The sequence below is a fragment of the Mobula hypostoma genome, chromosome 10 (assembly GCF_963921235.1).
Source record: "Mobula hypostoma chromosome 10, sMobHyp1.1, whole genome shotgun sequence".
In the NCBI taxonomy this organism is placed as follows: Eukaryota; Metazoa; Chordata; class Chondrichthyes; order Myliobatiformes; family Myliobatidae; genus Mobula; species Mobula hypostoma.
Window position 1 is genome coordinate 135773134 of NC_086106.1, and position 14846 is coordinate 135787979.

Below are 14846 nucleotides of genomic sequence, written 5' to 3' on the forward strand. Positions count from 1 at the left end.
TTTGCCATGACCTCCAGGAAGTAGGATTCATTCAAAGTTAATTTTTGGTTTAAAGTGACACAGTGAGCCAAAGAGCAGCTTCTGTTGTGTGAATGTGTGTAATTCACAGGTATTAAAGCTGTGAAGGATCTGATCCCATGGAGGTTACACGTTCAGTCAATTTTATTGAACAGATTTATAAGAAATTTTACAAGTCCCAAGTGATGAACTTTTGTAATGTGGAGAATTCTATGTATTTCAGGTGACAGATGTGAAAGAAAAATTAAAGAATGCAAAGAAGTTCTGGTCAGCCCTTCCATACAGTATGTGCAGCCACAATGGCTCAGCAGGAGTGGTTGAGCAAGATGAATGTTGGAATGGTAGTAACAGCAGCAGGTGAGAACTACTGTTACCAAAGTCCCAACTTTCTCCTTAGAGTTCTCTTCGATAGGATTAGACATTTCCTCAAACCTTCATGAATATTGCCTCACTGCTTCGTTCTCTTTTTGCGATATTGTGCAACCCGAAGATTGGAGTGCGTATACCAACTTGGCTTGCTAGCTGACTCTGCCAACAGCCATGTGACTCAGCAGGGAGAAAGCTGCCTTTCATAAGCAATACACATCTAGGCTTGGTATGATTTGGGGTTCAACCAAGTAGGAATGTCGGGAATTCCGATTAAAGAAACTTTGATTTGAGCGAATGCTGTTTAAGTACTGCCCATACACAGCAAGAAATAACAGATCAAACACTGCATAAAATTATAAAGATAATAAGATATAGGAGCAGAAGTAGGCCATTCAGACCATCAAGTCTGCTCTGCTATTCAATCATGGGCTGATGCAATTCTTCTAGTCATCCCCACTCCCCAGCTTTCACCCCATACCCTTTGATGCCCTGGCTAATCAAGAACCTATCTATCTCTGCCTTAAATGCACCCATTGACTTGGCCTCCACAGCCGCTCGTGGCAACAAATTCCATAGGTTTACCATCATCTGACTAAAGTAATTTCTCCGCATTTTAGTTCTAAAAATATGTCCTTCAATCCTGAAGTCGTGCCCTCTTGTCTTAAACTCCCCTACCATGGGAAATAACTTTGCCATATCTAATCTGTTCAGGCCTTTTAACATTCTGAATGTTTCTGTGAGATCCTGAACTCCAGGGAATACAGCCCAGGAGCTGCCAGACTCGTCTCATATGGAAATTCTTTCATTCCTAAAACTATTCTCGTGAATCTTCTCTGAGCCCTCTTCAATGTCAGTATGTCCCTTCTAAAATAAGGAGCCAAAAACTGCACACAATACTCCGTGTGGTCTCACGAGTGCCTTAACATCACATCCCTGCTCTTATATTCTATACCTCTAGAAATGAATGCCAACATTGCATTCGCCTTCTTCACAACCGACTCAACCTAGAGGTTAACCTTTAGGGTATCTTGCTCAAGGACTCACAAGTCCCTTTGCATCTCTGCATTTTTAATTCTCTCCCCATCTAAATAATAGTCTGCCCATTTATTTCTTCTACCAAAGTGCATGACCATGCACTCACCAAGATTCTTCTAAGTTCCGTGAGTACAAGCCTGAAGCTGCCAAACGCTCCTCATGTGTTAACCCTTTCATTCCCAGAATCATCCTTGTGAACCTCTTCTTGACTCTCTCCAAGGACAATACATCCTTTCTGAGATATGGCGCCAAAAACTGTTGACAGTACTCCAAGTGAACAGATCAGATATGGCAAAGTTAGTTCCCATGGTAGGGGAGTCTAGGACAAGGGGGCATGACTTCAGGATTGAAGGACATCCATTTAGAACAGAGATGCAGAGAAATTACTTCAGCCATGGGGTGGTAAATCTCTGGAATTTGTTGCTACGAGAGGCTGTGGAGGCCAAGTTATTGGGTGTATTTAAGGCAGAGATAGATAGGTTCTTGATTATCCAGGGCATCAAAGGTTATGGAGAGAAGGCAGGGGAGTGGGGATGACTGGAAGAATTGGATCAGCCCATGATTGAATGGTAGAGCAGACTCGATGGGCTGAATGGCCCGCTTCTGCTCCTATATCTTATGGTGTTAAGTGTGGCCTGCCTAGTATCTTATAAAGCTTCAGCATTATCTCCTTGTTTCTATATTCTAATCCCCTTGAAGTAAATGCCAACATTGCATTTGCCTTCTTTACCACAGAATCAACCAGTAAATTAACCTTCTGGGAGCCTTGCATGAGGACTCCCAAGTCCCTCTGCACCTCTGATGTTTGAATTTTATCCCCATTTAGATAATAGTCTGCACTATTGTTCCTTTCACCAAAATGCATTGACATAACATTTCCCAACACTGTATTCCATCTGCCACATTTTTGCCCATTCTTCCAATTTGTCAAAATCCTGCTACAAACGCATTGGTTCCTTGGCACTACTTACTCCTCCAATTATCTTTGTAACATCTGCAAACGTTACCACAAAGCCATCAATTCCATTATCCAAATCATTGACAAGCAATGTGAAAAGTAGCGGTCTCAATACTGACCCCTTAAAAACACCACTAGTCACTGGCAGCCAACCAGAAAAAGGCCCTTTTTATTCCTACTCACTGCCTCCTGCCAGTCAGCCATTCCTCTACCCATGCCAGTATCTTTCCTGTAACACCACACAATTTTATCTTGTTAAGCAGCCTCATGTGTGGCACCTTATCAAATGCCTTCTGAAAATCTAAGTAATTTACATCCACAGCCTCTCCTTTGTCCACCCTGCTTGTTATTTCCTCAAAGAATTTTAATATACTTGTCAGGCAACATTTCCCTTTATAGTAGTCATAGTCATACTTTATTGATCCTGGGGGAAATTGGTTTTCGTTACAGTTGCACCATAAATAATAAATAGTAATAAAACCATAAATAGTTAAATAGTAATATGTAAATTATGCCAGTAAATTATGAAATAAGTCCAGGACCAGCCTATTGGCTCAGGATGTCTGACCCTCCAAAGGAGGAGTTGTAAAGTTTGATAGCCAAAGGCAGGAATGACTTCCTATGACGTTCTGTGTTGCATCTCGGTGGAATGATTCTCTGGCTGAATGTACTCCTGTGCCCACCCAGTACATTATGTAGTGGATGGGAGACATTGTCCAAGATGGCATGCAACTTAGACAGCATCCTCTTTTCAGACACCACCGTCAGAGAGTCCAGTTCCATCCCCACAACATCACTGGCCTTACGAATGAGTTTGTTGACTCTGTTGGTGTCTGCTACCCTCGGCCTGCTGCCCCAGCACACAACAGCAAACATGATAGCACTGGCCACCACAGACTCGTAGAACATCCTCAGCATCGTCCGGCAGATGTTAAAGGACCTCAGTCTCCTCAGGAAGTAGAGACGGCTCTGACCCTTCTTGTAGACAGCCTCAGTGTTCTTTGACCAGTCCAGTTTATTGTCAATTCATATCCCCAGGTATTTGTAATCCTCCACCGTGTCCACACTGACCCCTTGGATAGAAACAGGGGTCACCGGTACCTTAGCTCTCCTCAGGTCTACCACCAGCTCCTTAGTCTTTTTCACATTAAGCTGCAGATAATTCTGCTAATTATTTCTAATTATAGAAATAATGCTGACTTTGACTTATTTTATCAATAGTCTCCAAGTATCCTGAAACCTCATCCATAATGACACTTCCCCAACCACTGAGGTTAGGCTGACTGGCCTATAATTTCTACTCTTTTGTCTTCGTCCCTTCTTAAAGAGTGGAGTGACATTTGCAATTTTCCCGTCTTCTGGGACCATGCAAGAGTCAAGTGATTCTTGAAAGATCATAACCGATGCATCTGTTATCTCTTCAGCAATCTCTTTCAGGACTCTGGGATGTAGTCCATCCGGTCCAGGTGACTTATCCACCTTAAGACCTTTGAGTTTGCCTAGCACTTTATCCTTTGTAATAGCAATGGCACTCACTCCTGCTCCCTGACACTCACTGACCTCTGGCATACAGCTAGTGTCTTCCACAGCAAAGACTGAATCAAAGTACCGATGATGTTTGTCTGCCATTTCTTTGTCCCCCCATTACTACCTCACCAGTATTTTTCCAGTGGTCCAATATCAACTCTCACCTCCCTTTTATTCTTTATCTAACTGAAAAAAACTATGTTATCCTACTTTATATTATTGGCTAGTTTGCCCTCATATTTAATCTTTTAATTTCTTATATCTTTTTTAGTTGCCTGTTATTGGATTTTAAAAGTTTCCCAGTCATCCAACTTCCCACTCACTTTTGCTACCTTATATGCCCTTTCTTTGGCTTTTATGCAGTCCTTAACTTCCCTTGTCAGCCACGGTTGCCTACCCCTGCCATTTGAGAACATCTTCCTCCTGAGACGTATCTATCCTGCACCTTGTGAACTATTCCCAGAAACTTCAGCCACCACTGCTCTGCCGTCATCCCTGCCAATATCCTCCACCAATCCACCTGAGCAAGCTCCTCTCTCATGCCTCTGTAATTCCCTTTATTCCATTGTGATACTGATACATGTGACTTATACCTCTCTCTCTCAAATTTCAGGATGAATTCAATCATATTATGATCACTGCCTCCTAAGAGTTCCTTTACAGTATGTTGACTAATAAAATCTGGGTTATTACACAATACCCAATCTAAGATAGCCTTTTCCATATGACTATAAGACAAGAGTAGAATTAGGCCATTCAGACCATCAATTCTGCTCCACCATTCCATCTTGGCTGATCCCGGATCCCACTCAACCCCAGATACCTGCCTACTCACCACATCCTTTGATGCCCTGATCGATCAGGAAACGATTAACTTCCACCTTAAATATACCCACAGATTTGGCCTCCACTGCAGTCTGTGGCAGAGCATTCTACAGATTCACTACTCTCTGGCTAAAAAAAAAGTCCTCCTTACCTCTGTTCTAAAAGGTCAGCTCACAATTTTGAGGCTCTGCCCTTTAGTTCTTGATATCCCCACCATAGGAAACATCCTCTCCACACCCACCCTATCTAGTCCTTTCAACATTTGGTGATACCCCTCACCGCATTCTTCTAAATTCCAGTGAGTATAAGCCCAAAGCTGCCAAATGTTCCCTTCATTCCCAGAATCATCCTTGTGAACCTCCTCTGGACTTTCTCCAATGACAACACATCCTTTCTGAGATGTGATGCTCAAAATGGTTGACAATACTCCAAGTGTGGCCTGACTTGTGTCTTCTAAAGATCTCAGCTTTATCTCCTTGCTGTTATACTCTATTCTCCTTGAAATAAATGCCAACATTGCATTTGCCTTCTTTACCACAGACTCAACCTGTAAATTAACCTTCTGGGTGTCTTGCACGAGGATACCATAGTAATCTTGGGATTACTGCCTGTGCCACGCGACAGTGAGTATAGGAATAGAATGAGGTGGAGGATAAATGCGTGGCTGAGGGATTGGAGCAGGGGGCAGGGATTCAGATTTCTGGATCATTGGGACCTCTTTTGGGGCAGGAGTGACCTGTATAAAAAGGATGGGTTGCACTTGAATCCGAGGGGGACCAATATCCTGGCAGAGAGGTTTGCTAAGGCTATTGGGGAGAGTTTAAACTCGAATTGTTGGGGGGTGGGAACCGAACTGAAGAGACTGGGGAAGAGGCAGTTGCCTCACAAAGAGAGAAAGCTTGTATACAGTGCGAGAGGGAGGATAGGCAGGTGATAGAGAAGAGACACGCTCAGACCAAAGGTTTCGGATGTGTCTATTTTAACGCAACGAGTGTTGTGAACAAAGTGGATGAGCTTAGAATGTGGATCAGTACATGGAGGTATGATATGGTGGCCATTACAGAGACTTAGATGGCTCAGAGACAGGAACAGTTACTTCAAGTGCCAGGTTTTAGATGTTTCAGAAAGGACAGGGAGGGAGACAAAAGAGGTGGGTGGGGGCGTGGCACTGTTGATCAGAGATAGTGTCATGGCTGCAGAAAAGGTGGACCTCATGGAGGGATTATCTACAGAGTCTCTGGGTGGAGGTTAGGAACAGGAAGGGGTCAATAACTTTACTGGGTGTTTTTTATAGGCTGCCCAATAGTAACAGAGATATCAAGGAGCAGATAGGGAAACAGATCCTGGAAAGGTGTAATAATAACAGAGTTGTCATGATGGGAGATTTTAATTTCCCAAATAGAACATAGCACAGCACAGTACAGGCCCTTCGGCCCACAATGTTGTGCCGACCCTCAAACCCTGCCTCCCATATAAGCCCCCACCTTAAATTTCTCCATATACCTGTCTAGTAGTCTCTTAAACTTCACTAGTGTATCTTCCTCCACCACTGACTCAGGCAGTGCATTCCACGCACCAACCACTCTCTGAGTAAAAAACCTTCCTCTAATATCCCCCTTGAACTTCCCACCCCTTACTTTAAAGCCATGTCCTCTTGTATTGAGCAGTGGTGCCCTGGGGAAGGGGCGCTGGCTATCCACTCTATCTATTCCTCTTATTATCTTGTACACATCTGTCATGTCTCCTCTCATCCTCCTTCTCTCCAAAGAGTAAAGCCCTAGCTCCCTTAATCTCTGATCATAATGCATACTTTCTAAACCAGGCAGCATCCTAGTAAATCTCTGTACTCTTTCCAATGCTTCCACGTCGAGGCTAGGTGTGAGGAAGTTAGTTCACAACAGGGGGATGGGAACCAGTGCAGAGAGACAGAGGGGTGTAAAGTGAGGGTAGAAGCAAAAAGTACAAAGGAGAAAAGTAAAAGTGGCAGGCCGACAAATCCAGGGCAAGCATTAAAAAGGGCCACTTTTCAACATAATTGTATAAGGGCTAAGAGAGTTGTAAAAGAACGCCTGAAGGCTTTGTGTGTCATTGCAAGGAGCATTAGTAATAAGGTGGATGAATTGAAAGTGCAGATTGTTATTAATGATTATGATATAATTGGGATCACAGAGACATGGCTCCAGGGTGACCAAGGATGGGAGCTCAACGTTCAGGGATATTCAATATTCAGGAGGGATAGACATGAAGGAAGGGGAGGTGGGGTGGCGTTGCTGGTTAAAGAAGAGATTAACGCAATAGAAAGGAAGGACATAAGCCGGGAAGATGTGGAATCGATATGGGTAGAGCTGCATTAACACTAAGGGGCAGAAGATGCTGGTGGGAGTTGTGAACAGGCCACCTAACAGTAGTACTGAGGTCGGAGATGGTATTAAACAGGAAATTAGAAATGTGTGCAACAAAGGAACAGCAGTTATAATGGGTGACTTCAATCTACATGTAGATTGGGTGAACCAAATTGGTAAAGGTGCTGAGGAAGAGGATTTCTTGGAATGTATGCGGGATGGTTTTTTGAACCAACATGTCGAGGAACCAACTAGAGAGCAGGCTATTCTGGACTGGGTTTTGAGCAATGAGGAAGGGTTAATTAGCAATCTTGTCGTGAGAGGCCCCTTGGGTAAGAGTGACCATAATATGGTGGAATTCTTCACTAAGATGGAGAGTGACAAAGGTTCTGAACTTAAAGAGGGGTGACTTTGAAGGTATGAGACGTGAATTAGCTAAGATAGACTGGCAAATGACACTTAAAGGATTGACGGTGGATATGCAATGGCAAGCATTTAAAGGTTGCATGGATGAACTACAACAATTGTTCATCCCAGTTTGGCAAAAGAATAAATCAAGGAAGGTAGTGCACCCATGGCTGACAAGAGAAATTAGGGATAGTATCAATTCCAAAGAAGGAGCATACAATTTAGCCAGAGAAAGTGGCTCACCTGAGGACTGGGAGAAATTCAGAGTTCATCAGAGGAGGACAAAGGGCTTAATTAGGAAGGGGAAAAAAGATTATGAGAGAAAACTGGCAGGGAACATAAAAACTGACTGTAAAAGCTTTTATAGATATGTAAAAAGGAAAAGACTGGTAAAGACAAATGTAGGTCCCCTACAGACAGAAACAGTTGAATTGATTATGGGGAGCAAGGACATGGCAGACCAATTGAATAATTACTTTGGTTCTGTCTTCACTAAGGAGGATATAAATAATCTTCCAGAAATAGTAGGGGACAGAGGGTCCAGTGAGATGGAGGAACTGAGCGAAATACATGTTAGTAGGGAAGTGGTGTTAGGTAAATTGAAGGGATTGAAGGCAGATAAATCCCCAGGGCCAGATGGTCTGCATCCTCGAGTGCTTAAGGAAGTAGCCCAAGAAATAGTGGATGCATTAGTGATAATTTTTCAAAACTCGTTAGATTCTGGACTAGTTCCTGAGGATTGGAGGGTGGCTAATGTAACCCCACTTTTTACAAAAGGAGGGAGAGAGAAACCGGGGAATTATAGACCAGTTAGCCTAACGTCGGTGGTGGGGAAACTGCTGGAGTCAGTTATCAAAGATGTGATAACAGCACATTTGGAAAGCGGTGAAATCATCGGACAAAGTCAGCATGGATTTGTGAAAGGAAAATCATATCTGACGAATCTCATAGAATTTTTTGAGGATGTAACTAGTAAAGTGGATAGGGGAGAACCAGTGGATGTGGTATATTTGGATTTTCAAAAGGCTTTTGACAAGGTCCCACACAGGAGATTAGTGTGCAAACTTAAAGCACACGGTATTGGGGGTAAGGTATTGATGTGGATGGAGAATTGGTTAGCAGACAGGAAGCAAAGAGTGGGAATAAACGGGACCTTTTCAGAATGGCAGGCGGTGACTAGTGGGGTACCGCAAGGCTCAGTGCTGGGACCCCAGTTGTTTACAATATATATTAATGATTTGGATGAGGGAATTAAATGCAGCATCTCCAAGTTTGTGGATGACATGAAGCTGGGTGACACTGTTAGCTGTGAGGAGGATGCTAAGAGGATGCAGAGTGACTTGGATAGGTTGGGTGAGTGGGCAAATTCATGGCAGATGCAATTTAATGTGGATAAATGTGAAGTTATCCACTTTGGTGGCAAAATTAGGAAAACAGATTATTACCTGAATGGTGGCCGATTAGGAAAAGGGGAGGTGCAACGAGACCTGGGTGTCATTATACACCAGTCATTGAAAGTGGGCATGCAGGTACAGCAGGCAGTGAAAAAGGTGAATGGTATGCTGGCATTTATAGCGAGAGGATTCGAGTACAGGAGCAGGGAGGTACTACTGCAGTTGTACAAGGCCTTGGTGAGACCACACCTGGAGTATTGTGTGCAGTTTTGGTCCCCTAATCTGAGGAAAGACATCCTTGCCATAGAGGGAGTACAAAGAAGGTTCACCAGATTGATTCCTGGGATGGCAGGACTTTCATATGAAAAAAGACTGGATGAACTGGGCTTGTACTCATTGGAATTTAGAAGATTGAGGGGGGATCTGATTGAAACGTATAAAATCCTAAAGGGATTGGACAGGCTTGATGCAGGAAGATTGTTCCCGATGTTGGGGAAGTCCAGAACAAGGGGTCACAGTTTGAGGATAAAGGGGAAGCCTTTTAGGACTGAGATTAGGAAAAACTTCTTCACACAGAGAGTGGTGAATCTGTGGAATTCTCTGCCACAGGAAACAGTTGAGGCCAGTTCATTGGCTATATTTAAGAGGGAGTTAGATATGGCCCTTGTGGCTACGGGGATCAGGGGGTATGGAGGGACGGCTGGGGCAGGGTTCTGAGTTGAATGATCAGCCATATCATAATAAATGGCGGTGCAGGCTCGAAGGGCCGAATGGCCTACTCCTGCACCTATTTTCTATGTTTCTATGTTTCCTATAGTGAGGTGACCAGGACTGGACACAGTACTCCAAGTGTGGCCTAACCAGAGTTTTATAGAGCTGCATCATTACATCGCGACTCTTAAACTCTATCCCTCGACTTATGAAAGCTAACACCCCATAAGCTTTCTTAACTACCCTATCCACCTGTGAGGCAACTTTCAGGGATCTGTGGACATGTACCCCGAGATCCCTCTGCTCCTCCACAATACCAAGTATCCTGCCATTTACTTTGTACTCTGCTTTGGAGTTTGTCCTTCCAAAGTGTACCACCTCACACTTATCCGGGTTGAACTCCATTTGCCACTTCTCAGCCCACTTCTGCATTCTATCAATGTCTCTCTGCAATCTTTGACAATCCTCTACACTACCTACAACACCACCAACCTTTGTGTCATCTGCAAACTTGCCAACTCACCCTTCTACCCCCACATCCAGGTCATTAATAAAAATCACGAAAAGTAGAGGTCCCAGAACCGATCCTTGTGGGACACCACTAGTCACAATCCTCCAATCTGAATGTATTCCCTCCACCACCACCCTCTGCCTTCTGCAGGCAAGCCAATTCTGAATCCACCTGGCCAAACTTCCCTGGATCCCATGCCTTCTAACTTTCTGAATAAGCCTACTGTGTGGAACCTTGTCAAATGCCTTACTAAAATCCATATAGATCACATCCACTGCACTACCCTCATCTATATGCCTGGTCACCTCCTCAAAGAACTCTATCAGGCTTGTTAGACACGATCTGCCCTTCACAAAGCCGTGCTGACTGTCCTTGATCAGACCATGATTCTCTAAATGTCTATAGATCCTATCTCTAAGAATCTTTTCCAACAGCTTTCCCACCACAGACGTAAGGCTCACTGGTCTATAACTACCTGGACTATCACTACTACCTTTTTTGAACAAGGGGACAACATTCGCCTCCCTCCAATCCTCTGGTACCATTCCAGTGGACAACGAGGACATAAAGAACCTCGCCAGAGGCTCAGCAATGTCTTCTCTCGCCTCATTGAGCAGCCTGGGGAATATTCCGTCAGTCCCCGGGGACTTATCTGTCCTAATGTACAACTTCAACACCTCCTCTCCCTTAATATCAACATGCTCCAGAACATCAACCTCACTCATATTGTCCTCACCATCATCAAGTTCCCTCTCATTGGTGAATACCCAAGAGAAGTATTCATTGAGGACCTCGCTCACTTCCACAGCCTCCAGGCACATCTTCCCACCTTATCTCTAATCGGTCCTACCTTCACTCCTGTCATCCTTTTTTCTTCACATAATTGAAGAATGCCTTGGAGTTTTCCTTTACCCTACTCACCAAGGCCTTCTCATGTCCCCTTCTTGCTCTTCTCAGCCCTTTCTTAAGCTCCTTTATTGCTTCCCTATATTCCTCAATAGACCCATCTGATGCTTGCTTCCTAAACCTCATGTATGCTGCCTTCTTCCACCTGACTAGATTTTCCACCTCACTTGTCACCCATGGTTCCTTCACCCTACCATTCTTTATCTTCCTCACCGGGACAAATTTATCCCTAACATCCCGCAAGAGATCTCTAAACATCGACCACATGTCCATAGTACATTTCCCTGCAAAAACATCATCCCAATTCACATCTAAAGTTCTAGCCTTATAGCCTCATAATTTGCCCTTCCCCAATTAAAAATTTTCCTGCCCTCTCTGATTCTATCCTTTTCCATGATAATGCGAAAGGCCAGGGAGCGGTGGTCACTGTCCCCCAGATGCTCACCCACTGAGAGATCTGTGACCTGACCCGGTTCATTACCTAGTACTAGACCTAGTATGGCATTCCCCCGGTCGGCCTGTCCACATACTGTGACGGAAATCCATCCTGGACAGATCGATTGGTATCTCCCTAGAGTGAGGTGTTTAGATGGGGTGGAGTTTGTTAGGTGTGTTCAGGAAGGGTTCTTGACACAATATGTAGATAAGCCTACAAGAGGAGAGTCTGCCAACACACATCAAAGTTGCTGGTGAATGCAGCAGGTCAGGCAGCATCTCTACGAAGAGGTACAGTCGACGTTTCGGGCCGAGACCCTTCGTCAGGACATGAAGAAATTACAGATGGGGAGCAGTGAGAGATGGTTTCACTGAACTCACGTCAAAGAGAAGATTTAAACTTCTTCAGTGTAGGCATCACGGAAGAGGCTTCGCAGTAGTGAATTTAAAAACGTAAACATGAAGAATTCCGCAGATGCTGGAAATTCAAGCAGCACACATCAAAGTTGCTGGTGAACGCAGCAGGCCAGGTAGCATCTCCAGGAAGAGGTACAGTCGATGTTTCGGGCCGAGACCCTTCGTCAGGACACTACAGAGGAGAGTCTGTACTTGATTTGGTATAGGGAAATGAACCTGGTCAGGTGTAGATCTCTCAGTGGGAGAGCATTTTGGAGATAGTGATCATAATTCTATCTCTTGTACAATAGCATTGGAGAGGGATAGGAACAGACAAGTCAGTGAAACGTTTAATTGGAGTAAGGGGAATTATGAAGCTATCAGGCAGGAAATTAGAAGCTTAAATTGGAAACAGATATTCTCAGGGAAAAGTATGGAAGAAATGTGGCAAATGTTCAGGGGATATTTGTGTGGAGTTCTGCATAGGTACGTTCCAAAAGGCCTTGGCGGGCAGAATTAAGGAAAACCCCAAGGCATTCTACAAGTATGTGAAGAGCAAGAGGATAATACGTGAAAGAATAGGACCTATCAAGTGTGACAGTGGAAAATAGCAGAGGTACTTAATGAATACTTTACTTCAATATTCACTATGGAAAAGCATCTTGGTGACTGTAGTGATGACTTGCAGCAGACTGAAAAGCTTGAGCATGTAGATATTAAGAAAGAGAATGTGCTGGAGCTTTTGGAAAGCATCAAGTTGGATAAGTCGCCGAGACCGGATGAGAGGTACCCCAGGCTACTGTGGGAGGCGAGGGAAGAAATTGCTGAGCCTCTGGTGATAATCCTTGCATCAACAATGGGGACGGGAGAAGTTTCGGAGGATTGGAGGGTTGCAGATGTTGTTCCTTTATTCAAGAAAGGGAGCAGAGATAGCGCAGGAAGTTATAGACCAGTGAGTCTAACTTCAGTGGTCGGTAAGTTGATAGAGAAGATTCTGAGAGGCAGGATTTATGAACATGTGGAGAGGTATAATATGATTAGGAATAGTCAGCATGGCTTTGTCAAGGGCAGGTTGTGCCTAACAAGCCTGATTGAATTTTTTGAGGATGTGACTAAACACATTAATGAAGGAAGAGCAGTAGATGTAGTGTATATGGATTTCAGCAAGGCATTTGATAAGGTACCCCATGCAAGGCTTATTGAGAAAGTAAGTAGGCATGGGATCCAAGGGGACATTGCTTTGTGGATCCAGAACTAGCTTGCCCACAGAAGGCAAAGAGTGGTTGTAGACTGGTCATATTCTGCATGGAGGTCGGTGACCAGTGGAGTGCCTCAGGGATCTGTTCTGGGACCCTTACTCTTTGTGATTTTTATAAATGACCTGGATGAGGAAGTGGAGGGATGGGTTAGTAAGTTTGCTGATGACACAAAAGTTGGGTGTGTTGTGGATCGTGTGGAGCAGTGGTCCCCAACCACCGGGCCGCGGACCGGTACCGGGCCGCAGAGCATGCGCTACTGGGCTGTGAGGAAACGGTATGATTTGGCGATATTAGTCAGCTGCACCTTTCCTCATACTTTGTCATACCCACTGTTGAGCCATTACGCATGCGAGGTCATTACCTGCGCGCCATCCATGTCAGCGCAGGAAGGAGATCAACTCCTCGAGCTTGCAAATGACGGCGGGCTGAAAAGTATGTATGACATAACATCTCTGCTGGCATTCTGGATCAAAGTCAAGGCTGAATATCCTGAGATAGCCACGAAAGCACTGAAAATGTTGCTTCCATTTCCAACATATCTCTGCAATGAATGCAACGAAAACCAAATTGCGGAATAGACTGGACATAAGGAACCCCATTCGTGTATTGCTGTCTCCCATCACCCCTCGATAGGATCGTCTTGTTGCAAGGAAAACAAGTATTCAACCCAGGGCTCCCACTGATTCAGCAATATTGGTGTGTTGCAATGATTTTATATGTTCATACGGGGAAAATATGTGTTGTGTGTTTAATATCCAAACATTACTTAAAATGTTATGATGCTATTGACTTATATAACCATATAACAATTACAGCACGGAAACAGGCCATCTCTGCCCTTCTAGTCCATGCTGAACGCTACTCTCACCTCGTCCCACCGACCTGCACTCAGCCCATAACCCTCCATTCCTTTCCTGTCCATATACCTATCCAATTTTTCATTAAATAATATCGAACCTGCCTCTACCACTTCTGCTGGACTTGCTTCAAGCTCCCCTGTCCTTCCCTGATAATTGACTTATCGCTATATTCATGCGAGGAAAATATGCGCTGTATGTTTAATATTAAATACGTTAGATAAACCCTTTTAGAAATGAAATTGAGTGTATTAGCCATTTATCACCTATATTCCGGTCGTGATTAACACCCCCCCCGAACAGAATCGCCAAAAACGATTTGTGGAAAAAATGAGCACGTACACGCATGCGCACTGGTGCCTGCGCAAGGCTTCATGGTCATCGTAGTCTCTTTGTAAACAACGTATTTGGCTGTACTCTTGTCCATTGGCAACACTAACCCCCCCCCCCCCACCCCGTCGGGGTCGGCCGGTCTGCAGGAATATTGTCAATACGAAACCGGTCCGCAGTGCAAAAAGGGTTGGGGACCCCTGGTGTGGAGGGCTGTCAGAGGTTACAGCGGGACATTGATAGGATGAAAACTGGGCTGAGAAGTGGCAGATGGAGTTCAACCCAGATAAGTGTGAGGTTGTTCATTTTGGTAGGTCAAATATGATGGCAGAATATAGTATTAATGGTAAGACTCTTGGCAGTGTGGAGGATCATAGGGATCTTGGGGTCTGAGTCCATAGGACACTCGAAGCAGCTGCGCAGGTTGACTCTGTGGTTAAGAAGGCGTACAATGTATAGGTCTTCATCAATTGTGGAATTGAATTTAGGAGCCGAGAGGTAATGTTGCAGCTATATAGGACCCTGGTCAGACCCCACTTGGAGTACTGTGCTCAGTTCTGGTCGC

General features: G+C 44.4%; 1 protein-coding gene across 2 annotated transcripts in view; it reads left to right on the top strand.

Annotated features, from left to right (window-relative positions):
* The window catches only part of LOC134353191 (glypican-4-like), a 201182-nt gene that overhangs the window by 151212 nt on the left and 35124 nt on the right, over nucleotides 1-14846 (top strand). For both annotated transcript variants that reach the window (XM_063061210.1, XM_063061211.1), the window contains exon 7: nucleotides 242-375. In XM_063061210.1, the coding sequence (XP_062917280.1) occupies nucleotides 242-375 (134 nt within the window). The remainder of the gene's footprint in view (nucleotides 1-241; nucleotides 376-14846) is intronic.